General features: G+C 44.0%; 1 protein-coding gene across 7 annotated transcripts in view; it reads right to left on the reverse strand.

Moving 5' to 3' along the window:
* Nucleotides 1–26,274, reverse strand: part of ELAVL1 (ELAV like RNA binding protein 1) — a 39,802-nt gene that overhangs the window by 4,353 nt on the left and 9,175 nt on the right. For 4 of the 7 annotated variants that reach the window (XM_030509385.1, XM_030509383.1, XM_030509384.1 and 1 more), the window contains 5 exons: nucleotides 18,348–18,451; nucleotides 17,135–17,288; nucleotides 13,976–14,201; nucleotides 7,877–7,990; nucleotides 178–6,616 (listed from right to left, as the gene is read on the reverse strand). In XM_030509385.1, the coding sequence (XP_030365245.1) occupies nucleotides 6,292–6,616; nucleotides 7,877–7,990; nucleotides 13,976–14,201; nucleotides 17,135–17,288; nucleotides 18,348–18,451 (923 nt within the window). In that variant the 3' untranslated portion in view covers nucleotides 178–6,291. Of the gene's footprint in view, nucleotides 1–177; nucleotides 6,617–7,876; nucleotides 7,991–12,195; nucleotides 13,074–13,975; nucleotides 14,202–17,134; nucleotides 17,289–18,347; nucleotides 18,452–26,274 lie in introns of those variants that run through there. The other 3 variants (XM_030509388.1, XM_030509389.1, XR_003994740.1) reach the window with 3 other exon arrangements.

The following is a 26,274-nucleotide window of genomic DNA, read 5'->3' on the forward strand; positions in this document are numbered from 1 at the left end:
AAGAATTTAAGTGCTGAAAATTCCACTCAACAGAAAAATAGTCTTAGCTCAACCTTGGTGGATGGTTTATGGAGTGTGATAGACAGGAATAACCACAGCCAGGGGCAGGAAAACAGGACAGGATTCCAAGGCAAATCCCTTCACTGGGCGCTGTGCTTGGCTTTAGAGCATCTAAAGGCTTTGGCTGGTTTTAAACCATGCAGAAGGAGAGAGCAACACTTGAGGGGTTGTTTAGTTGTACTACATAAGCCTACTAGGAAAAAGCCATCACAAAACCAGTGCTGCATTGAATTCCTCTAAGAGTGGACACTTGAGCTGCATCGTGGAGGAGTCACACAAGGTGCAGGACAAGCAAGAGGGACTCGTGACCCTCCTCATGAACCCCAGTTTATAAATAAGTAGAAAAGCAATAAGGTAAAACATCAGAAAGGAACATTTGCCTTTGGACCTTTGTAATTCTCAGTTCTATTGTGCTGAGCATCCAACACTGAGAAGTACCGAGGAACTTGCCTACAGCACAGACTCATCTGCTTTGCAATAGAGAGATTGAAGTACCCAGGGGGACAAGCGTTGTTCTTGGGGAAGAAAACAAAACCAAAAACCAAACCAAACTCCAAGTGCAGCCCCACAATGGGAGCTCTGAGTGAGCTGGGCTCTCTTCTGGTGAATGTGAACTTGGTCCCTTTGCTCTAAAGCTATTCTTAGGAGCTATAAGTAGAACTGTTAACAATAAGGTGCTTTACTGGCAGAATTCCAAAGGACAAATCTCCTCATTATAGAAGTCCAAATGGTAACCATATGAGAGAGGTAGCGTTAGGTCAAGTTACTGTGTTTGACTGTTGTGACTGACCCAGGAGCTCGCCATCAGCAGTTCACCAAATGCTGTACATTACAAACCCTCTAGCATGTTGCAGGCAGGTAGAGCCGATGACTATCGGGACTATTCACTTCCAAAGCTTGGCATTCCAAATCAGGGATCAGTTATACAGGTATTTTGGTTTTAACTGCTCAACATCCTTTCTAGAAAGGTACCAAGGTTTCTTTTTTCTTTTAAGATTTGTAATTGTTTCGCATAAAGAACATTACTACAACATCCAACGTCCCTATAAAAATAGGTGTCCTTCTCCAGAGTGACACCCTTTGGTCATCAGGACAAATATAAGTGACCACAAACTGACCAACTAGTATCCACTGCAATGAGAAATGTAGCCTGAGTGACTCGTGTGTCTCTATTTTCCATGTTTTCATGCTATCATGATACAGACGTACAAAAAACTCATAACCAACCAAAGGGAAGGAACAAGATGTGTGGACATACAGCGCCACGGGGACGCTGACCTCTCCTTCCACCCTAAAAGCTGGATCCTCAAGTCCTTCTCAGGCCCCGATCTAGAGCAGAAAGCGGAGGGAGTGTCACCAGCTTGGCACAGGAGGCAACATTAACTGTGCTGGCTCCATCCCCTCCTGCCAGATGCAAACCAAACTTTATAATGATCTAACTTGAACATTAAAATAAATTCAACACTTCAGTATGGAGATACCATCTAAAACAGTCACAAGAGAGCTAAACACACTAACCTGCTTGGATTCTGCTCATGTTTATAGTGGTTCTGATGCTGCCATCTCCTCATCTGAAGGAACTGGACTTGCCTCTGCCAGCTTAGGATACACAGCAACATCAGAGCTTCCTTTTCCATATTTACTGTGAAGTTTCCCTATCTGCAGATGGTTGTCAGGTCTAAACTGTGAGTAGGCTTGTGGCTAGCTTTCTGCACCAGGGTGAATTCCATTCGTAGGGGGAATCTGGGAAGCAAATGTAAGTTACTGAGCAGGAATAAAAACTTCATAAATCAACAGACTGGAAAAGACCAAGTCTGAATAAAGCCTTCAAGGAATTTTCAGTTTGACAAAACTCAAGTTGTTGGATATACTAAGAAAATCTGATTCATCTTTTTATTTGGTTTTATTCTGTACAACACGACTCAAGTCCAGAATGTCTCCAGAGAACTTTGGATGAGGTCTTCAAGCAGAGTCAGGACAGTTTTGCATTTAAGCAGACATTGTCTCATTTTAGAGTGAAGCTCCACAGTCCAGCAAAGAATGAAGACTACTCATGTGCAATTCTGGAAGCCCTATAACAAGTGTGTTTGGCAGCCACACCATGACCCAGTAAGAGCCTTCTTGGAGTGCCAGATCCAACCAATATTTGCAATAGTGGAGAAAAGGATGAGGACCAAGTAAGGGCAGCAGCACTTCCCTTTCAAATGAAATACCAAGATAACCCAAGTGATTTTACATTCAAAAGTGATGAAGCAATAATTAAAATCACACCAGACATTCAAAAGCTGGTGAGGTTTCCTGCAAACAGTAACTGGAGGTCCTGAAGGCTGACCAAGTCCCAGCACAGGACCCTGCCCTTGCACAGTGAAGCCTTTTTAGTGCCACCAAAGGTGCCTGACTGCAGATGGGCCTCCCAAAGGAGATGGCTCCCAGCCAGTGAGTGAAAACCAGGGACTCCCCACCGGGAATGGCTGCAGAAGCCAAGGGCAGGTTCTGCTGGAGTGCCAAGTGTTGGCACGCACACAAGTTCTCCTTGTGAAAGCAAGTGTACGCAAAGCAAATGGATCCACTGGAACATCCAGCCCAAGTCTTGCTGTTTGTATTCCCACCTGGCAGACCCTCAGCTCTGAAGGTAGCTACCCTGACCATAAGATTGATGAAGAAGCCTTTTCTCCCCTTTCTTTTCAAACACAAGGCAGGTGAACTTCTTTTGTCACTGTATTTGTCCATCTGATCAAATACATGTAAAAATGAAATGGTGTCACCCCAAACGGCGGAGTCACGAAACCCAGGCTCATGCCTTCAGAAAAGCTGACACAAAACCCCTCGCCCTGTCCCCTGAGGCATCGTCATTCTCTTCAGTATCTACACGAGACCCTGCAACAGCAGCACGGCCAGAACTACCTGTTTTCATCAGGAATTATACCTGGTCCTTCAGCAGCAGGTACCTGGGGGTGTCTTGTGAGGTTTCCAGCCTATTCTAGGGGAACCCAAAACATTTCTAGCAATCAGAGCTGTTCCCAGTAGCACATCTCCAGCCTGGACCAGGTCTTTAAAATCTGGTCACCAGATCTTAATCCAGCAACCAAGACTCTACCTCACTGAGCTACTGCATCTCATGAGAAATGTAACTGTCCACTGGGTTGAGACAGGCCTTTGGGTTCACAAAGATCCTGTAAGCAGTGACTGAGCATCACCTGAAAGAAGCATCTGTATTTCCTCAAATGAAAGGATGAAAAAGCAGAACAAATCAACAGTTTTCTAAACTCTCTGAGGATCAAGAGGCCAAACCCTCTCTTGAAGCAGCTATGTTCAAGGAGAAGCTTCAAAGTAGGGTACACTGGGTGACGTGGTAAAGGAAACCAGTTGCTCCTACCTTCTGGGTAGAAAAATTGCTGGCAGATTACTTGTTTGAATTTAGTTTCCAATTCCAGAAGTTTCCTTTGGTCTTTACCAGTAGGATACATGGCTATTGTTTAGGACCAAAAGCAGCAAGAATACAGACAATTTTTCCTTGACTTCAGCTATTTATGCCAAATATTTAGTGACTATTATGATGCAGACCATACACTTCTAGTATCGGCTCTTGGTATTTTAGCAGGGTTTTGTTTCCCTCTTTTCCTGACTCAAGCAGCAACATTTTGCTCATGGAAATTATGTGGTGATGGCTGCCAGAGCAACTATCAAAGGAAGCTGGGATCAGATGTTTCCTACAAGAGATGTTTTCATACTACCACTGAAACAGCATCCTGTGTTTCCTTCTTACTTAGCAAAGAAAAATGGAAGAACAGAGAAGCAGGCAGATGACAGGGATGCCAAAAAGTCTACACGAAATGTTTTCGAGCTCAGAGCAGTGGCAGCACGCCTGCAGTGATCACTGATGCAGAGTCCTACCGAGGGTGTCCTTCACTGGAAGTCTGAACCCCCATCTAAATACTGTGATAAACCAGCGACTCTCATTTAGTGTGAAATTACTCTTACACGAAACAAGGCAAGAGAGAATGACAGGAAGCTGGGAACAACTGTCCTGTAGAACAGGACAGTGTGAGGTTAAGAGATGTGGGACACTGTGAGAGGACTCTATACTACTCAGTTTTAACTTGAGAGACACCCCCTGAGTGCTTCTGAATCTCTCCTTTTTCATATAAAGGAAGTATTTATTAACGTAATAAAAGATTGATGACAAGTTGGTGGAAACATCTGGAATAGACTGCTGGAAAGTACACTATGAGGGGTGGGAGTAGGTTGCTCTGTCACAGCCACTGCTGTACAAACCATAGTGCTTCTCAAGAGATGGTAGTGAACAGGACTGGAGACAGTGCTGAAGGCGATCAAAGGAGGGGGCTCTCTTTGGGCTGTGCAAGACTGCAGCTCCCACTGCAGAAAGAGAAGAAACAATTGTAAATGCCAGGCAAGGTCAGCCAGGGATGGAAGGATACAAGCAGGAGGCATGGAAGGGCCTCTGCCATTTGAAAGTCAGCTTAGGGACTGCTAGAGGTTCATGCAACAAAAAGGAGACACTGCATTAAAACTGTCCCTGACCCCGTCTCTTGTTTGCTCTACCTTCTGCCAACGGAGCATGAACACTGGACCTGACGGTTGTGCAGATAAGTCTCTAGCCATGCCCAGTATCCTTACACAGCCTTTACTCAATGGAGCAATCCTTGTCAGATTTCCTACCAAAGAACAACCTGCAGGGTTATGTCAGCCTGTGGCACACGGGTTCTACGTGACAGACTTCTTGTAGTGCTCTTGTTTCATAACCATCTTTCTTCTACTCGTCTGTCAAAGGAGTAACTGAGAAACCCTTCAAGAGGAACTAGAGTTCTTTAAAGCAACACTCGTTGGAAGCTGGACACTGTGTGCAATACTCAGCAAAAAAATAACAGAAAATAAAAAACAAAACAAAATTTGAGCAAAACAAAATCAAATTTAATGTTCTTAAATGCAAAAGTAAAAACAAACAAAAAACACAAAAAAGCAAAAGAAAATTAACAGAAACAGAACAACTCAAAGTTTCAAGGCAGTCTGCAGAAAACTTGGGGGATTAATCTTTAAATCTACAAATCAAAGGGGTTTTTCTTTTGTTAATATCTAACTTGCAAGTAGGTAAGTACTTTTCTGCTGAGTGTTCAATAAGTAAAGCTAGTTGTCAAAACAAAAACCTATTAAAATAGAAAAATCTAGCACTCATTAGAAGGGATGCGAGAAATACAATGCTCAAATGTTTATAACTGTTATTTTTTTCCTTTACAAAATAGAACTACCAAAGAAATTCAAACTATAATGATCGTTGAAAATGAGTAAGTATCTTGCTGCATTATAATGTACCAGTAAGTAGTGCACCATGCATTAAGTATTTGGACAGAAGAGATTGAGGTTGATCAAGTAGCAACTTAAGATTCACACTCTCTTTTTGGAGTTGCATTTTGACTCTGAAATCTTCCCGGAGTTTCTTGGAAACTCTTTGGTCCATTCCTATTAGAAAGTGGATTTTACAAGTAAAATGTTTCTAAAACCTTTGAATTGGACAGCTTGGCCACTGCTCAGTGTGCAACTTACCTCCTCAATGGTGTTAAAAGTTATGCTGGCATGCTACTACTTACAAGACCTTGACTTCAAAAGCCTAATCCTCAACTACATAACGTAGTAAATGAATATTAATTGAGCAAACAAATGACTGTCAACTAAAACATTAGTATTTCTCAACTTTTCTTCCATACTACCGAGTCGGGGGTAGAGAAGAAGGTCACGGGGAATGGGTGGGAGAAACAACAACATAAAAACCCCAAGAAAATTAATTCGTTCAGCCTGATATTTTGCAGAAAATTCCAGTTTTTGCAGACAACATTCAATGGAACAAATGTTAGTCTCATAAGTGAAAGCATGCTTCAATTTTACCACCATCCAGAGGGTCTTGTTAATGCAATCGACTTCGGATTTCAGGGGATTTTTGAAACATGTTTGTAAATGAAATAACTTAAAGGAACTTAAAATTGGTCTGACATTGTGGGATTTCAAACATTTGAACATGTCAGTTGCATCCCAGAATATAAAACCTTTTTCACTTCTCATTTAGACTAAGACAAACACTTGTGAAAGTTGGCGCAAAATGAGTTTTACACTAACAAAAAAAAAAAAAACAAAAACAAAAAAAAAAAACCAAAAAAAGAAGAAGGTTTCAACTTCTGTCACTCACTTAATCTATTCCATACAAAAAGCACGAGCAAGTTATTTGTGGGACTTGTTGGTTTTGAAGGAAACCTGTAAGATTTTGTCCCCCAGGCGGTAGCCATTAAGACTTGCTATGGCCATTGCAGCTTCTTCATAGTTTGTCATGGTCACAAAACCAAAACCTTTGCACTTGTTGGTGTTGAAATCTCGAATAACTTTCACATTGGTAACCGCACCAAAGGGGCCAAACATCTGCCAGAGGATTCCCTCATCAGCATCTTGACCAAGGTTGTAGATGAAGATACACCAGCCAGAAGATGCGTTTCCTGGAACATTTACACCAGAAAGCCCACTCATGTGATCTACACCCATAGGAGAGAACCTAGCAAATAAAAAGCACAATATTTCATGTAAAAGTTCAATTCAATTCAGCAAATTCACTCGAATGGGAAGCAACTGAGCATCAATATTTTCTACATGGACATCAAAACCACCAGAAAGAAACGCTTCCCCCATTCAAATTGACAATCAAAATTGACAGCTGCCAGGAAAAAAAAAAAAAAGGTATAAATGTTAAGTATTCCAACTAGTTTGTTAATAGGGAACTATCCTTAGGAATAGGGAGGCAACAGAAGAGTTGCAAGGCAAGATTAGGTGCTCGCTTTCACAGGGGACTTGAAGCTCAGCCAGGCTGTGAAGAGCACTCCATGGCATCGGTGCAGAACTGCTTGAGTGCAGGTATCAGGCAACACCTCCCCAGAGGCCCCAGCCTGCTTCAAGCCACCCCCCACCTACTTCCCTCAAGGAGTTTGCATCCCATTACCCTCCTTTTCTCACCTTTAAAATACTACATTGGGAACTCATAAGCCAAAGGGTTTTGTGGGGTTTGCTGGGGCAGGGGAGGGAGGGGATGGTTTGGGTTTAAGAGTAGAGAGTGTGTGTTGATCAAATTAAATTTCTTATTTTATGGAACAGAAGCAAACACCCCCCATACAAGCAGGTTACTCAATAAGCCCCAGCTATTAGGCAGATAAGGAAATATTAGCACTTCCTCAGCCAACTCTCAGTGGCTTTGATGTCCCACATTCCGAGCTACGGAATTCAAATCTCAGGTTTTTAATCCTGAATACACAGTTCTGGAGATATTCTAACTGCAGGAGCTTCTAAACATCAAAACAGCAAACCACATTGAAGTCACACAGTTTTACAATTGCAGGATGCATGTATGCTCGTCTTATCAATTTCACACCAACTTAATCCTAGGAAAACTTCTCAGGCTTTACTGAACTGGGTTTTAAGTCACCAACATACCCTTCCTAAACCTGCCTCCTGCGTTGTACCCCAGAAGTATTTATGCATAACAAATAGCAAAAACCCCTCTCCTGTTTCTATCTTGCTTTGTATTATTTTCTTTTCTCCTATAACCCATATCTCTAACTCCCCTTTATTTTATTTCTGGTCTCCACCCTAGTAATTCAAAGCTTCAGAGTATTTTAAGGCAGTATTATGGCTGCACAGCTAAGCACTCAAAGGTCAGGAAATGTGAAAGTTAAGGTTAAAACCTTAATTTTATGAAACTGAGCTTATGTATTATTTAAAAAGTGTGAGGACATGTGATTGTAGAAATATAATTATACTATACCAGGGGTTCCCAAACTGTGGTGTACCACTGGTGATATGCAAACCACTTAAAAGTGGTACACGTGCTGCTCTCTGCCAAGAACATGGGGGTGGCAGTTCCTGATTCTCTGCTGACCTGGAGGAAACAGGGAATGGATGTCTGGGCAGTGAACGCTGCATTAAGTGCCAAACACTTCCCCACTGACTTTTTCTTGCCCTGCACAAAGACAGGAGCTGCTGCTGTCTCTAGACAGAAGGGAGGGCTCAAGACAGTGTGCATCAGAAGGAAGGGGAGCAGAGCTGCAGCAGCCCACCCATGCCCCCAGGGAAGTCAGCTTGTGTTCAGTGTGGCACTTTGGTTGATGCACTCATACAAGAGAACCACGCAGTCACCATCTCCCCCGCCCCAGGCTGTCTGGTGCTCAAAGATAGTTCATTTCCTTGGACACCTGAGCTATGAGATGCTCCTGTACCAGAGCAGGGGGAGTCTCAGTGGTGCAGACCGCTTCCCGACCTGGCTCAGTCTGGCTGCGGCCCCGCTGGCTACCTGCTGCTGGTGTTTCTAAGCCCAGTGTGGCCACACCTGAGCTCATGCTGCACATACTCACTGCTGCTCACACTGTTGGCCAGCCCCAAGGGAATCCAAGTTTGGGAATCCTTGTACTACAGTAAAAACTGAAAAAGCAGTTAAGAGTATCAGAAGGTGAACGAGACGCACTAATCCATGTGATCTGATGAGCAGGTGACAGACCTACTGCTTAGTTTGCTTTTATATGAAACACTTTTTGTGTTTGCATGCTTTATATGCTTACTTTTTTTGACAGACACCTTCAGCTTTGGAGCTTGTTCCCATTTGAGAAATGAGCTGGTAGGATGTAGTTCCCTTAATATCTGGGAAATTTTTGTCTCAACAGATCACCAGCCTTGGGTTCCTGCTTCCATGTGTGGGAGCAGAAAATGGCTAAGATCAGAATTGCACAATGTTGGTTCCAGCAGTCAGTGTAGCTCTGAACCTGCTTCCTATAAAGCCTCAGGCTCTGCCCACAAGCCCAGATCAACTGAACGTCAAGGACTGGAACCACTTGAAGAAGAGCAGCAGGATGACAACAAATCTGAATGCATACTACAGGAAAAATCATTTAAAGTAACAAGTAGCTCTGCTCTTTGGCTACACAGAGATTCTCCTCTTTGCTTTGGCTGACAAAAATGTTACAGGTTTATAAAACCAAACCAAACCAACAACAAGGAAAAACACCCCTAAAAGACTTGAAAAGTCTTTAAAAAACCCTCAACCATAGGAACTATCACCTCACTCATAACATCCCTCTTGCCCACATCTGACAGTCCTGCATCCAGCTCTGGGGCAACAGCACAAGAGGGACGTGGAGCTGCTGGAGCGAGGCCAGAGGAGGCCCCGGAGCTGCTGCGAGGGCTGGAGCAGCTCTGCTCTGGAGCCAGGCTGAGAGAGCTGGGCTGCGGCAGCCTGGAGAAGAGAAGGCTCCTGAAGGGGAGACCTTAGAGCAGCTCCAGTGCCTAAAGGGGCTCCAGGAAACCTGGAGAGGGGCTTTGGACAAGGGCCTGGAGGGACAGGACGAGGGGGAATGGCTTTAACCTGCCAGAGGGGAGACTGAGATGAGCTCTGAGGCAGAAGCTCTTCCCTGTGAGGGTGCTGAGGCGCTGGCACAGGGTGCCCAGAGAAGCTGAGGCTGCCCCATCCCTGGCAGTGTTCAAGGCCAGATTGGACACAGGGGCTTGGAGCAACCTGCTCTAGTGGAAGGTGTCCCTGCCTGTGGCAGGGGGCTGGAACTGGAGGAGCTTTAAGGTCCCTTCCAACCCAGACCAGTCTGTGACTATAATTCTGAACTGAAGCGATACCCTGCAAGTTCACTTAAAAAAGAAACCTTTCACAGAAGTTTCTGGCTGGTTAAAAAGCAACCATCAGAAAAGAAATTAGCCAAAGTGACAGTAAATGTGGCACAGGATTAGACGCATATGGAAGGACAAACTGGCATTCAGGCTTGCATCCACCTGAAGCACCACAGAGGACATATGGCATGAGTGAGAGCACCCAGGATGAGTGGAGCAGGCTCCTACTGCAGGTTGACTGATCTGATAAACCTCTCTGCTTCCCCTGGACTGCAGCCCCGCACAAGACAAACACAACATCTCCTGGTCAGCTCAGGGTAGCAGCCCGTGTGGAGCCAGGCACAGAGGAGCTGACACGTAACACGTCCGTCCTACAGGCACAGACCATGTCAATTTAAGATGACTCTCAGGAAGTTTTACCTATTAAAGGTCTTTAAAAGACTCCGATTTGGGCAAACAACACTAAAGCACAGAGATCCAAAGTGTTTCAGAGAAAATCCCATTAATACTGTAATTTGAAGGATCTCAGTCTTGTCATACTTACTATTGGTGTCCTCACTCTTTATTGTTCTACTTGCTTTTTCAATCCTACCTACGCATCTGTAGACAACATTATCTATGGATGGTTCTTTTAAGTGAGGCTAACCACAAAACTCCAACATCTTGTGACATTATAGTTTTAATTGTAATCTCTTTCACTTCTTAAGCTTCTCATTTAGATGAATGAGCTTTTCCTCTACTGTTATTAAATAGGTTCTGGGATTATCTTAACACACTAGAGGACATCATCTCAGAAATGAGAACGAAACCCAATTTCTTTTCAGTCCTATGAAAGCCCCAGAAATTCTTTGTTGCTGAATTCTTTTCACTGCAGCCTGAGACCAGCTCCACACAGCACCACCGGTGGGAGCAACCCCGCAGCTCACACACGGCTAATAAGCAGTAATATTAGTTTCAGTATTAGCTTATGCTGCCTTTGCACATGAGCTTGGCATCTTCTATTTTGTATACAGCTCCACAAAGAGCAGGAGTCCAACTACACTGATACTGGTCACATCCACTGCTTTTCCCACAAGCAATTTCTCCTCCCATACACTGACACAGCTGGGAATGATGTACTGTGTACAAAATGAGTCTTGTTGAGGATTTGGTGATACAAGCTGTAAGCCTAATATAACAGTGTTAAATCAAAGAGCCACGTATCAGAGGGCAGCAGCAATAGAAATAAGGGGTTCAATGCCACATTCTTCTAGGACTTTGATGAAATATACTCTGGATGAAGCATTATCTTCTATGGCATTCTCAACACAGACAACTGACAGCTTAGAAACTGAAAGTTTGAACAATTGCACTGGAGTGGAACAAACCAGGCTGCATGGAAGCTGTCTGAGCAGGAGTGCCAGTGACAGGGTTAAACACTCCAGAGTCTTCTCTCATTTCCCCTTGAGCAAAGGTTTATCAAGCAATAAGAACTTCTCTTCAGGCATTCTGGACCTAACTCATGGACTCTGATATCAACACAAGTTTGCCCATTAATACAAATGGGAACTGAATCTCCAAACCCTGAACAAGTCTGAAAGGAAAACCAGCTGAAGTGGGAATATTTTTGAGACTGGAAGAACATTCTTCCAGCACAGAGATCTGGTGAAGGGAAAAGCCCAGGACTCTTGAGGGCCTTTGGCCAGCCTTCTCCAGCTTTAGGAGCAAAACTCCTTCATTTCATCAGAGTTCAATACCTATAGAGCTGCTATTCTGTCTAAGCTCTCGCCCCCAATGGTTCCTCTCTCCTCCAAACTCAGTCCCAAACGACTGTGTCATTCCCTCAGGATGGAAGCAGAGAGCACGTCAGACCGTGCCTCAGGCCAGGCCAGCACTTTGGTGGGATGAGGCATTAAGAGCAGTTCCTGATGTGAGCCACAAATACCACAGGAACTACAAAGGATTAACAGAACATTAAACAAAGGGTCTGAGCGATATCTGTAGGAAATTAATAATTACAAATTAGAGATACCAAAGGCTTAATCCTGGATTTACAGGGATTAGGATGGAACGAGATGAAGTGTAATCAAAATGTCAGTATAAGTATTCAACTTCCATGTAGCAGAGCCCACAACTGTAATTTACACAGACTGTGAGCTCTCTGGAAGCAGCTTATCCATCATGTTTTGTCCACTACACAAAACCAGGACTCGGTCCAAGCTAAGGTTCCTAAGGTTTACCACAGTTTGACGTTGAGCATCCTTTAGGGAAGAGTCACTAGAAGAACTTCCTGTTCACACCAAAGGTGGGAAGTAAAATAACAAGAACTTGTGGGATGGTGCCTGTCTTGTTCATACGTGTAGATATGTGCATGCATGCACATGTGACTGAGGGGAGGATGCTTCTGAAGTGTTAAAGTTCTTGCAAGTGTGGGACAAGACGCGAAGAGAGGGACAGTTCCTGTCCTCAAGTCAACTGATGGATCTTGCCCCCACAGTGTACTTGTAAGAGCATGGCTGCTGCTCTACTACTCCCTCTGCCAATCTGTAGTACCTCAAAAACTTGAGCTCTTTCTCCATCAGCAAGCCTACAATTAAGAGCAGAAGGTGGCCAAAATGTGCACTGGGCTCAGACAACCCAAGTGGGCAGTTACCACAGAAGCAGAGATGGAACAGAGAGAGACAGAAGGTCTTCTCTCTGATCTCCACTTGTGAGAACCCATGCCTGTAGAAATGTAGGAAATGCACACAAATAACATTAAAGCTGCTCTTAAAAGACATAATAAATGAACTGGGCATTAAAATTTCGTTTCTCCTGCAAGTATTAACACATGAATCATTTTTACTGTTCCTGAGTGATGAGGACAGAATTAAGGTTATTTGGTCTCTTATTTATGGATGTGAATGTTATTTGTACTGCTTACTCTGATGCATCTTAATGTTGTTGTAAATTTTAAGGGGAAGAAGGATGATGAAAATGTCCAATTACATTAAGAATGAAAACGTGAGACATAAAGGCTCAAGATCTTACCAGGACACAACAAAGCCCTGGCTGACTCAAGACATGTGTAAGTTTTTCAACAGTTCACCTAACTGCAACACCACAGAATTGCATTCCTTGCTTCATCTGGGTGCAGAGATCTGGATGAGTGCTTCAGGGAGATGAGATCTGAGGAGCTGCCTGCATTCAACTTGCCTGGGCTACAGTCACAAACAATGACTGAGGTTGGCAAGGACCTCTGGAAGTCGCTAGAGCACCTCCCTGCCCCAAGCAGAGGCACCTCGAGCAGGTTGCTGAGGTCTGTTCCAACCAGGTTTTGACCATCTCCAAGAATGGACACTCCATGGTCTCTTTGGGCAACCTGTTCAATCAGCCTCACTGGAAAACAACAGATGACAATGATTCTCATTGGAGACACATCACACTGAGTTGTTCTTAAAATGCTAAAGCATTATAGGAAGGTCACTGGAACAACAGTGCTGTAAAAAGCTATTTGAGTTTTTAGTCCAGTTTTACTGAGCTAACTGGAGGAGAAAAAGAAAGAAAAGTAAATTCTCCACAGAGAAACACTACCCTAAGAAACATGAGCACATAACAAAGCCAAGATTGTATGTATACATAATGCATTTTCCAGTGCACAGTCCAACTATCACCACCCTCCTTTAAGCAATAAAGCAATTCAAATTCAAGCAGTTCATATTCAAAGCAGTTCTCAAAGGCAAAACACACCATACCTCCCACAGCCCTGGGAGTGTGCTGTCATTACTCAGTGATCTCACTGAACTTCTGAGGACCCAGGGACAGAACACTGGCCAGCTCAAGATGTAGGCAGAAATCCTACTGCATCTCTCCATCAGGAACAAGGTTTTCCTATTTTACTATGACATCTCCCTGCTGGAACCAATGGGTCAGAGCTTGAATTAAGTTGCAACTTATACCAGCATTCACCTAGATGGATTACAGACTGGGGATCTGTTGAGACAAGCACCTACCAACACCCCTCTGGAATCTGCTGCTTCCTGTATCTCACTACACACTCAATTGCAGAAACAGCCACGGTAGGGTTTGTCCCCTGTTATAATTAACTTAAATATGAATTTTACAAGTAAGATTTTTACTTTCATCATACTTTAATTCAACAGTTTTATTTACAGAACACTGCAGGACACAGAGTGCACTCCGTATTCATTCACACACAATGAGATCACTGCAGAGCTTCCCAGACGGACACGGGAATAGGAGCACAGCCTTAAATGCATTATTCTTCCTAACCTACCTGAATCTTTGCGCCTGGTGATGCACCGGCCCTCCGAACCTTCTAGCTGGTGAATGACACAGCTGGGATAACAGAGCCACATTTTTGTTCTGGTTAGGATTGGCTGCAAACTTCACTGTAATGGGTTCGGAGGAACCTGGGGGTTTGTGACCATTGAAATTTGTAATTGCCTCTTCTGCTTCTGACCTTTTGTCAAACCGGATAAATGCGACCCCTCTGGACAAACCTTTTAACCAAACCAATAAAAAAAAAAATATAAATAAATAAAAGGGAAGTTCAGGATAAACTCAAAATAACTCTGAAAGCAAAAGAAAACCAAAGCGGTTAAATATTCCTGTGGGCACGGCTTGCAAGTTCTCTGCATTTACTGATGGCTCTTCAGCAGCTACAGAATAAAGTACAAAATTAAGGAACAAAAGACAAATTAATACATTTGTTTCAGCTAGACCAACCAGAGTGACTTAAAATGCTTTAATAAAGAAATCCCGTGTGGTGGAATTCCAGGAAATCCAACCCCCCACTGACACTGCCATTACCAAAAACCTCCCAACATTTTAAACTAACGCAACGAAACCAAATGGCAGCCAACCCCTTCGTTTGAATTATCACTATAAAGCATCTGCAAACACAAAGTTGACACTGATTTTTATAAAGGTTTTCAGTTTTCCACACTGAGGGAACACTCTGCATCGTAGATGAGGCCACAAAGGTCTGACTATAACCAAGTAGTTCAACCTTTTTTAACACAAGAGATTACAGTTTCATCTGTATCCTAGCCACTACCTTTAGACGTCACGTACCTTATTTTTAACTCAATAACACTGATGAGGAATTACCTCCTGGCAACTGTACTGAAACAATGACACTGCTGTTCAACATTTAAATGCTGTTAAACATGTTAAACTACGTCCTGGGATGAGCAGGATGCACCCCCAGAGCGTGAGCAGCAGCTCAGGGAGGGGATCCTGCCCCTCTGCTGCGCTCTGGGGAGACCCCCCCTGCAGTCCTGATCCAGCTCTGGGGCAGCAGCACAAGAGGGACGTGGAGCTGCTGGAGCGAGGCCAGAGGAGGCCCCGGAACTGCTGTGAGGGCTGGAGCAGCTCTGCTCTGGAGCCAGGCTGAGAGAGCTGGGCTGGGGCAGCCTGGAGAAGAGAAGGCTCCTGAAGGGGAGACCTTAGAGCAGCTCCAGTGCCTAAAGGGGCTCCAGGAAACCTGGAGAGGGGCTTTGGACAAGGGCCTGGAGGGACAGGACAAGGGGAATGGCTTTAACCTGCCAGAGGGGAGATTGAGATGAGCTCTGAGGCAGAAGCTCTTCCCTGTGAGGGTGCTGAGGCGCTGGCACAGGGTGCCCAGAGAAGCTGAGGCTGCCCCATCCCTGGCAGTGTTCAAGGCCAGGTTGGACACAGGGGCTTGGAGCAACCTGCTCTAGTGGAAGGTGTCCCTGCCCGTGGCAGGGGTTGGAACTGGATGAGCTTTAGGGTCCCTTCCATCCAACCCAAGTCTGGGATTCCATGATCTGTCCCATCATGGAATGGCACAGAACATCAGCATCACCCAGAAGTCAGCAAGGGCTATCCCAGAGCCCAGCATACTGGTACTTCCTCTCAACTTCCATGTTGCTCATCTCAGTGCTGTTCACTTGATCTATCACAGCCTTCATTTAAAATATAAATGTTGTAGAAAGCACATTTTTAAACAGATTAATTCTCCAAAGCTGGAGAACAGCCTCTGCTGAGCAGCTATGTCTGAAAGCACAACAGATCACAATTTCTTCTAACTGGGACTAGATCAAGAGTGAAATGAGGTTTCCAAGCCAATGCTTGGCTACAGTCTGAAGGGAAAGGAAACCTAGACTAGGTTTACATTCAACTTTCTATTGTAAACAGAATCCATTCTTCAAACAATAGATTATTAAGGTTATTTAAAAGCAAGCATCATATTCCGAGCTGACACTGATTTAGACAGCATCATGCCTCAGCACACTTGATGAAAACACTATTATTCCTGGAGAGATTTTAATTGTATGACTTCTGCCATCTCATTTTATAGTTCTGTCAGACAGATGCTAGTGATCCCGACTCCAGAGCCAGAGAAGGAGGACTCCTTTATAATATGTTTTCTGTGCTCTAAAAGTCTTTTTCAGCTGTCATCTAGACAGGTAGTTCAAGAGACAGAGCCATAAAGATAGCAAAGCTGGACAAAATGAGTCCTCTCTAGGAAAGGACTTTCCTCATAAAGCATGAAAGTTGCTGCTTAACTACTGTGGATAAATGTACATGCTTCCAGCTACAAATGTTAAATAGGGAATTGCTAGGTTTAGTTATCTCCTGCTCTAAAATAGTACTCAATGAAGTGTATTTGTAAAAGTTGTCTCCAATTTCGTAGGCAGCATATGGGCTACTGGAAAAAACCCAGACACCTGAGATTGCAGGACAGGCCACACTTCAGCTCTGCAGGCTGAAATAATTAGGTAAGAAATTAAAACTCTCTGAAAACACATTATAACATGGAGTCAGGATTAACATTACAAAGGAAATCCTTAACTTTGGTCTCTCCTGAGCTGAGTGCTTAACTAAGCAACTGCTCCCTTCTCTTTCTCATGATATTTAATACACAAAATCCATGCAGAAAGTTCAAGAGGGAAGGACTAAGTGTACAGTTGGCAGTAACCACAGAGGACTGTGGGACACCTCAGATGTTTTAAACTATAAGAAAATTGTCTGAGTGAGTTCCAGGTTCCTATAAGAGAGAAAACACATTGTTTTGCTTTTTAATATAGAACTATGGCCTGGAATTTACCTGTGGGTAATAACTGTGTATGTGTAAATAAAGGTAACATTAGTACTCCAGATTAGGGACACTGCCCAGAAGCACAGTGCACTACAGTGACAGCAAGTGCCATAGCAAGAAAGTAGATTTGGCAAATCGGCCTGGTAAAACTGATAATAAGAGCATGAAATATGACATGATTTAGATTATAAGCAAGCAGAGGAGGCAGCATAAGTCTTTCTGGGCTTTAAAAACAGCAGTGGAAAAGGATACCCCATGAAAATGGTATCACTGGTTGACACCAGATGTCATGGTTAGTTTGTAGATGTCTAATTTAGTTTAGGATCTGCCAGAAAACGTGCTACACACAAGTAATGCAACAGAACTCACCTGTAGTTTGATCCACAAGCACACGGGAGTTGATGATGCGGCCAAAACGTGAAAACATATCTTCTACATCTTTTTGTGTCATTGACCTTGGCAGTCCACTGATATATAAATTAGCATCCTTGATAACTTCAGAACTTGGACGAGCATAGGAAACCTTTGAAAAGGAAAAAAAGAAGGTTGTTCAGGAAAACATATCTTATCATGAGGCACCTTCATTTATTCCCCACTAAACAATGCAGGCATTTTGGGTTCAAAAAAGTGGAACAGGGAGAAGGTAGGGGAAAATTACCAGGAAAAAGAGAAAAGTCATGTCCCTAGATGAGTCCATCCCTTTTGGGCTCATCCAACAGATAAGAATAAGTGGCACTGCTACAGAGACAGCAGAAGAGTAATACTGATGCTTTCAACAAACATTTTTGCTATGTTGAAGAACTCCTGCCTGAAGTTCTGACTCGGATACTCGACCTGTCAGGAACCACAGATCACACCAAGAACTTGCACTGGAGAGACCTTGTAACAGTCTTCCAGTACCCAAAGGGGACCTACAGAAAACCTGGAGAGGGGCTTTGGACAAGCGCCTGGAGGGACAGGACAAGGGGAATGGCTTTAACCTGCCAGAGGGGAGACTGAGATGAGCTCTGAGGCAGCAGCTCTTCCCTGTGAGGGTGCTGAGGCGCTGGCACAGGGTGCCCAGAGAAGCTGTGGCTGCCCCATCCCTGGCAGTGTTCAAGGCCAGGTTGGACACAGGGGCTTGGAGCAACCTGCTCTAGTGGAAGGTGTCCCTGCCCGTGGCAGGGGTTGGAACTGGAGGAGCTTTAAGGTCCCTTCAACCCAAACTGTTGCAGGATTCTATGATCACCTCAGGAGGTGTGATTTCCTCCACATACAGTAGCTGTTATTTTAGAAAAGGAGTACATGTGTATTAACATGATTTCAAATAGAGATCACCAAGTAGCTGAGATGCACATGAGTTCAAAAGCCCAGCAACAGTTTGTAATGATCCCAGCTGCTGCTGTAAAACCAGTATGAATGAAAAAAGGGAATCTTTGAACAGAAAGCTGTTCCAAAATCCAAGAGGCTCAACAGCTCACTTTACTGCTCTCACCCTGGAGCCCAGCCTTCTTGCAGCTGGAGAGCACACAAGCCTCCCCACCAGAATGGAGGTTATTAGAAAGCCACTTCATAGAAGAATGAGGAAATCCAGACATCCTACCTTAATAGTTTTTGACTGCAGTCTGAGGCCATTCAGTGTGTTTATTGCTCTTTCAGCATCTTTTGCAGTAACGTAGTTCACAAAGCCATAGCCTAAGCTGTGTCCTACATGGAAAAACATCTTTTGAAATTAAACCTAACAACAGAAAGTTATCACCATCAACATTAGAGAAACATAAAGGAGAAAAAGGGAACTCAACCATAATCCACACAGCAAATACTTAAATAAGCCAAAGAAGTATCTCAAGGCTGGCATGCATCACGAGGAGTAACTCGGAGCTCTTGCATTTGCACTGTGGACATCCTCTGTCTCCAAGGACAGTGTGTATCAGGCAGCTGCAGAGGTTCCAGAAACAAAGAATACCGATGCTGAACAGCCTTGAAAACTTGATGGGGGTGGAACAAAGGCAAGAATTGAACAAAGTTCATTAGTACAAACGCTTGTAAGACAAAGAGCAGAGGGAGAAAGTGTCAACAGAGGAACCCCCAGTAAGAAGTCACCAGGCTGCTAATTTCTGTGGAGCTATTCCAACCTTCCCTCCTGGAGACAAGAGGGAAAAGAGTTTTCAATCCTTAATACATCCAATGTGGCTAATGAGCAGGGAGTGTCCCAAACACAGGATGGAGCTGAACAGTGAAAAATTCTCTTGAATGCAGGCAAGTCATGTACTACTACTTCATGTAAGTTTAGTTTTACAAAAAGAATTTAATAGTAACAACAATAAGAATACAAACTTTTACAACATGCAAGGCAAAGGATATTATTTGGCTACTGATTTACAAAGGTATCTATAAGAGATGTTATTTGGGTGCTTATTTGTTCTGCTTCTATCTCCAACCCCTACAAAGGCCAATAGCAATTTAACATTAACATTACTAAGCTCACTTTGGGTTGCAATTTCCCAACAAGCAGAGGCTCTCATCACTGTAGATCTAAAATTCGCTGAAATACTTCCAAGAGTGTCTCAGTGCAATAAAGCAACTCCCATTCAATAGAAGTTATACCTTTGTCAGACAACTTCTTGTCTCAGCCTCATCTATGGGATTTTCTAAAGAACATTTTAAGCATGCATAGGAGAACGTCTGTTTTTCTTTAACGATATACTGTTTTTAAGCTGTTATTCTTAAGCTCAGTTGTTTGGCTTGAGAACACTAGAAGACACAGCTAATGGTCGCAGTAAAGGATTCTCTTCCAAAACACAGCCCTTTTTTAGCCACGCAGCATGCCCCTGCAATGGTCTTAGCTGGCAAGGAAGTTTTCTTACACTTTCCAGACATTTCAGAACATCAACTATATGCCCACCACCCCCAGAAGGGGAAGAAAGAGTCAAATGGTGGTTATCCGAGCACTAAATGTCATAGAAACTGAAGAAAATAAGACCCTGTAGATTAACTCCATCTACTGGAAAACTCACCAGGGGACTGAAGGCACCGAGACCTTCCAGTTGGGAAATGCAGTAGGCCAGGAACACATCTCAACCCAAATAATGTCACTGCCTGTTTCCTCATGGGCTCCTTGTAGAAATAGCCCCAGCTAATTTTTACTGTCTGCTAAAGCTCTTGAAGAAGCCAGATCCCTTTGTATAGGAACAACCCTGTTCTCTTACAGACCTGGTGGCAAAACATCTCCACTAGTGCAGCTCCAACTCTCTTGACACCAGACACTTCTGCACAACTGTAATGGCAAATCACTCTTCAGTAGCCCAGCAGGACTTAACACTACAGAGGAAACCAATACATGCAATAAAAGCAAGATCTCAAACACGAGCTTCTGCACATGAAGGTGTGCAGATGCCACCAATGCATCTGTGCAGAGACAACATCAATCAGGATTTTGCAGACATCTTACATGCACCTACAGCATGGGATGCGTTGATTTCTTTTTAACATTCATTTGCTGTGTTATTAGTCACAGATGGTCAATCATTCAGATCAAATCTGGTTACTCCTCAATCACTTCACGTGCTCTGAAGACTGAGTACCAGCTGCTGGATAGGTATTTTCTATCCAGTCTGTCCCAAAAGCCACATAACCATGAAGATTCCAGCAAACTACTGAACAAAACCAGGTCCTAAAGTTTACGGAAATAGGCCCTTAAAGACCAGGGAAACAGATTTGAGCAAGACTGTTCCCCCCCGGAGCCTGAAGCACTGAGCCCCAGCAGACAGGGCCTGGGTGGACGCTGAACTGGGTGAGATTGAGATGAGCTCTGAGGCAGAAGCTCTTCCCTGTGAGGGTGCTGAGGCGCTGGCACAGGGTGCCCAGAGAAGCTGTGGCTGCCCCATCCCTGGCAGTGTTCAAGGCCAGGTTGGACACAGGGGCTTGGAGCAACCTGCTCTAGTGGAAGGTGTCCCTGCCCGTGGCAGGGGGCTGGGACAGGATGAGCTTTAAGGTCCCTTCCAACCCAAACCGCTCTGTGATTCGATGATATTCCCTCCTCTTAAGCAGTAAAAATTCCCTTCCTTTTAGGATACGCCAGAAAACATATACGGAATCAGCATTTACACAGCATTATGATGAATGTCAAGTGTCTATCCCAGGCAAGCAGACAAGTTATTTACTTTATCATGATGTTAAGAGCCTACTAGAAGCCAATCACGCAAAAGGCAGCAGCGCTGCAAGAGTTTTCAGGTTATTTTAGTGGAGAGTAATTAAATAAACCTTTAAAAAAGCCTTTCAAAAGTTTGCACATACATAAATGCAAATGTACTCCCGAAGCAAAGATAAAAAAGAAGAAACAAGTAAGTCCTTATCTGGAAGAATAATTAACAAAGTGACCAGAAAACCCAGTTTTAAGCAAACTACTCTACTCCTTCAGCTGAAAGAATGTAGTTTTGTTTCCGTGATAAAAAGCCCTTTCACGAAAGAGGCACTCGTTTTCTTTCTGAGCATCACTTGGTTTTCTGTCCATGTCCTTGCTTCCTTCCCCAGCTCCCTGAGCCGCTGCTTCAGCTTCCAGTGCATTCCTGACCCCCCCCACCCCCAGCCACCACTGACACCTCCCGGGTGCCCCTGCCCGTGGCAGGGGTTGGAACTGGAAGAGCTTTGAGGTCCCTTCCAACACAAACCAGGCTGGGATTCAATATCGTGGACTTCCTAGAGTAGGAAGTTGTATCACAGGGATACCTTATTCCCTGCTCAAGCAGTACAGAAGGTGTGAAGGAGGGAACAAGAACCCCCAAGATGTTGGACACCTTCCTAACAAAACCAACTGCCCTCAGAGAGAATGCTTTTACAGAGGTGCACACAGCAAACTTGTGAGCAGGTACTCAGAGCAGGGCTGTGGGTACCATGAGCAACAATCAGACCCCACAGCAGGCTGAGACCCTAACCATGTGCAAAAAGCTTAACCCAATCTTCCCAGAGCTTTAGGACAGCTGGGTTTGAAAGTACCAGCACTTAACGGGGAAGGGGAAGACGGAGAAACTAAATACAACTGCACTCAGGGAAGAGTAACTTTTGGCTTTAGCATTTGGTAAAGAAGGACTAAAAGCCTGTGATACCTGCATGAATAGCAGACTAAAGATCACCAGGTTCCCTCACAACATGTGCAGCCATTGACTAGAAGCATCCACATTGTGCACAGACACCTTGACACAACACTGCACCCAGAATTGCTGAATTTCTTGCAGCACAGAGTGGCCCAAAGGTTTTTGTACTAACAGATACTGAAGGAGGAGAAATGCTTTAAAAGATGTTCAGCACAGCAGATGGGCTGGAAACCCAGACGCCAGAATCTGCATGTCCCAGCAAAGTCAAGCACTCCCAAGGCAAAATATAGTACAGGACATATTTCTTCTGTTGAATCATCTCTGGTAGGAGGCAATTGCTCCAAGAAAGAGGACATTTAACACTACACATTGCTGGGTAGGAGATCAGTAGGGAGCACAGGTTTGGCTCCCCTGCGTCTGAAGCTGGGCTACAGTCTGACCAGTGCAGACTGACTGGACAAATCCCAGCACTTTTCCTTGCTCTCACCCCAAGAGCAGAGCCACAGGAAGAGAGGATTGCACCAACTCCCTTGGGTCAGTGGCAACTCAGCAAGCACCACAGGAGGCCAGGAGATGCAACTCTGCGAAGTTGCATCTCACACTTGACACTCCGCCATACTATATTGGGAAATGACCTTCTAATGTTTCCCCGGGCTCAAAGCCCCAAGGTATGGCTAGTGCTAGCCTGAAGATCTGACAGAAAGAACAATATCTACTGTCAGTTCTATAGTTCTCTTATGAAAATCCTGGTGTCCAATACATACAGTAAATATAAGTGCAGCGAGCAACAACCCAGTATTTGCTCCCTGTTCCTCACCACAAGTTAAGCAGAGCCATGCCTGGAGGAGCTTAGGAATGCAATACACAAATTGGGGAATGAAGGGACCAGCACCCACTCTTTCCAGAATGATGAGGAAGAGCTGAAGGAGCACTGCACCCTGACTAACCGTCACCTACTGTGCACGAGCTTCTCTTTTTACGCTTGCTGCAAGGAACAGAGTAAGAAGTTACCACATCTCAAGCACCCGCACAAACGCATTGCTCTACTGCTAGCAACTGCTCTAATCCAGGTGCAGACAAAGCAGGAAACTCATAGTGAGGAATGGAAACGGACACTGAGGTTTGCTGCCACTTCCCACTTCCTCAGGTGCCCATCAGCAACAAAATACAGGGTAAGCAGTTGTTTCAAAGAGTTTCTATAAATTTTATAAGCACAATCTAATACCTGGAACAGAAGATTGTTCAGTCCCATGCTGTAATTCTAACAAAACCCAACCAGATCTATACTCTGCTCATAATGAAGCCCTTTGCTCAAACAAAACTAAACTTTGGCTTTCAAATCGATTCTTGAATCAAAGTAATGAGTCTCCAGAAAGCAAAGGCTACTTCAGTAAGTCATTAAAAGCTTTATTCTAGGGAGAAGATATTTTCTGCCCTACATGTTTCATTAACAGAGAATGAATTGAGGAAAAAAAATATACATATCAGGCATTGTTTTATGAAGAATAAGAATTATCAAACAAATAGTGATTTTTAACTCTGCAAATACAGACAATAAAGGCAACTCCAAAGAAAAAAAAAGGTTTAACAGCATGCCATGGGAGCATCAAAGCTGTGATTTCATGGAGAAGAAATGACTGGATCTAAAAAGCCTAATTCCAACAAAAGGTGGGGTTACCTCCCTCCTGTGCAGGCCTCCCGCCTCACTACACCCGGTTCCATGCTGGTACCATGACTTACCTGCCCCCACAGCACCAAGGTCAGTGAGTGAACAGGTTTTTCTGCAGCTCTAGTTTCCTGCTAGTCTGCCACAGGGGCAGAGAAATGCCAGTGGTGGCACAAGGACAGAACTCAGCCCCAAGACTGGTCTTTTCAGGGGCAGCCAAGTATCCGAGCTGCTGAGAGTGGAGTTTTACAACACAGAAACGCAAAGGTGAAGGGGCAGAAAGGAAAAGGAAGGAAAAATAAAAAGAAGAGAAAAGTACTTTTTGAAGGTTCCTGAAGAAGCCAATTCTTAGTTACTGATATTCCAAACTCCAGGACTGGGAATTGCTCCTAATGGTGTTGCAAGTGGCAACAGAATTCAAGCAGCTACTAAATTAAATGCCATGCAGAATAAAACACTTGCCAGCACTTTAAAGAAAAGCAAGCATTTTGTCCCCAGGCACTCAAAGACTATGCAATACCAACAGGGATTTTACTTCTGATTCTTCAGGGTTGTTAGGAAAAACCTGAAGCACACAAGCATGTGGTTTGGACTTTAAACTTCCCAGCACTGTCAGGTTTCAAGTTAAAGTTAACCAGACTTTACCAGAGGATTCAATGCTACAGGGAACAGTGTGCAGTAGACTCTGAAACTGCAGGTGATGACATGCCTTGCTTCCTTTTTCACATATCCTTACCTCCCAGAGAGGCAATTTTGTGCTGAGTTGAAAGTCTAAGGTGTAGCTCAGCCCTGACAGTTGATGAAGGGCTTGCTATCCTTAAAAAAAGTGTTCTTATGTCCCTGCAAAAGTAGCCTCCAGAGCAAGCCTCTGCTGCTGAGCAACTCAAACTGTCTGATAACATCCAGGCTGAATGCTCAGCTACCAAATTAGCCAAAGGAATCAGTATTTTAGGAAACTATTTCATGATGATTTTACGTGTTGTCATGGTTTAGGCCCAGCCGGTAACTCAGAACCACGCAGCCGCTCACTCATTCTCCCTCTTCTTCCCCCCGCTCCCGGAGGGATGGGGAGGAGGATGGAAAGGATGTAACTCCCACGGGTTGAGATAAGAACAGTTCACTAACTAAGGTATAACACAAACCCACTACTGCTACCACCAATAATAATAATGATAAGGGAAATAACAAGGGGAGAGAATATAAAACTAAAAGGGGAAAAGGAAAATAAACCAATAAACACAAGTGATGCCCAAAACAACTGCTCAGCACCCACCGGGCGACACCCAGCCCGACCTGAGCAGTGATCCGGGCCTCCCGGGTAACTCCCTCAGTTTCTATCCTGGGCATGACGTGCTGTGGGATGGAATACCCCTTGGGCTAGTTTGGGTTAGGTGTCCTGGCTCTGCTTCCCGTGCCCCTCCTCACTGGCTGAGCACGAGACTGAAAAGTCCTTGATTGGGGTAAGCACTACTGAGCAACAACGAAACCATCGGTGTGTTATCAGTGGTGTTCTCAGACTGAAGCCCAAACACGGCCCTGCACCAACTACTAAGAAGAAGAAAAACGCTGCACTGAACCCAGGACACATGTACATTCTGTAAGTAGGGATTTAGACAGATGGCTACCACGTGAAGCTTCATCTGAAAGAAGTGAGGAAAACAAAAGATATGGAAGTCAGATCAACTTTAGAGTTTACTTTCAGAATGGTTTCACTATTGAGTTCTCCTGTCTATTCTCAAGCATGGAAGTACTACAGTTCAGAGAACACACAAAGAATTCTCACGTGTCTCATCAGCTTTCATGCAATTTTACAGTAGTTTCAGACCTGTTTGGTTATGGATCAGATCATGATCTACGTCAGTACTGCCAGATCCTGAAATACAAGGCTGAGCATGTGCAACAGAAAATTTCACAGGGCAGTCTAGTGAACAGCACAGTCACTTTTATTTACAGAAACAACCACTCTCCCACTAAACCCCAGATTCCAGGAATTCTGAACAAGAATAACCACAATTTGTAGATGAAGATTTTTAACAGCGCAAGGATTCCAACATCTTCACAGAGGAGACCAAAAGCTCCTGCTACTAAATAGATATGGATTCCGGAACCCACTGATCTACCAGCATTTGTTTGTCTTCAAGGAAAGATGAAGTTTCACAAATCTGAACAATTCATTCCTCTCATTTTTTTAAAGCTACTACTAACAATCCTATTTAAAGAACTTACAAGTTACATTCCTGAAGAGTGATAAGGCCCACAATGGTTCCAGACACAAGCTACGCCTTTATTTTACTGATCAAAATCAGATCAGGAAAGGTTTGTTTGCATATTCAGAGCTCTGGTAGAGTCAAAAATGTAGGAAGAACAAACCCTGGGGACCAAATTCAAGTTAGTTTCAGTTTGGGACATGCCCATTAGTGTTCAAATTTAGGAACTGTACTTCTTGGAATTCTTAACCCTATCTGTGGCTGCCCCATCCCTGACAGTGTTCAAGGCCAGGTTGGACACAGGGCTTGGAGCAACCTGCTCTAGTGGAAGGTGTCCCTGCCTGTGGCAGGGGTTGGAACTGGAGGAGCTTTGAGGTCCCTTCCAACCCAAACCATTCCATGGTTCTATCTAAACCAGTCATTAATTTAGCCTTAAGCAGTCTATCTTCCTAATATTCAGTATCCAGTCTGTGCATTACTGTAAGTATATGCAGACTTGTCTGCAACAGTTTGATTACACACACACAAATATTTAGTATTTCTACATTAAACAGCACTTAGTTC

The sequence above is a fragment of the Strigops habroptila genome, chromosome 20, assembly GCF_004027225.2.
Source record: "Strigops habroptila isolate Jane chromosome 20, bStrHab1.2.pri, whole genome shotgun sequence".
Lineage (NCBI taxonomy): Eukaryota > Metazoa > Chordata > Aves > Psittaciformes > Psittacidae > Strigops > Strigops habroptila.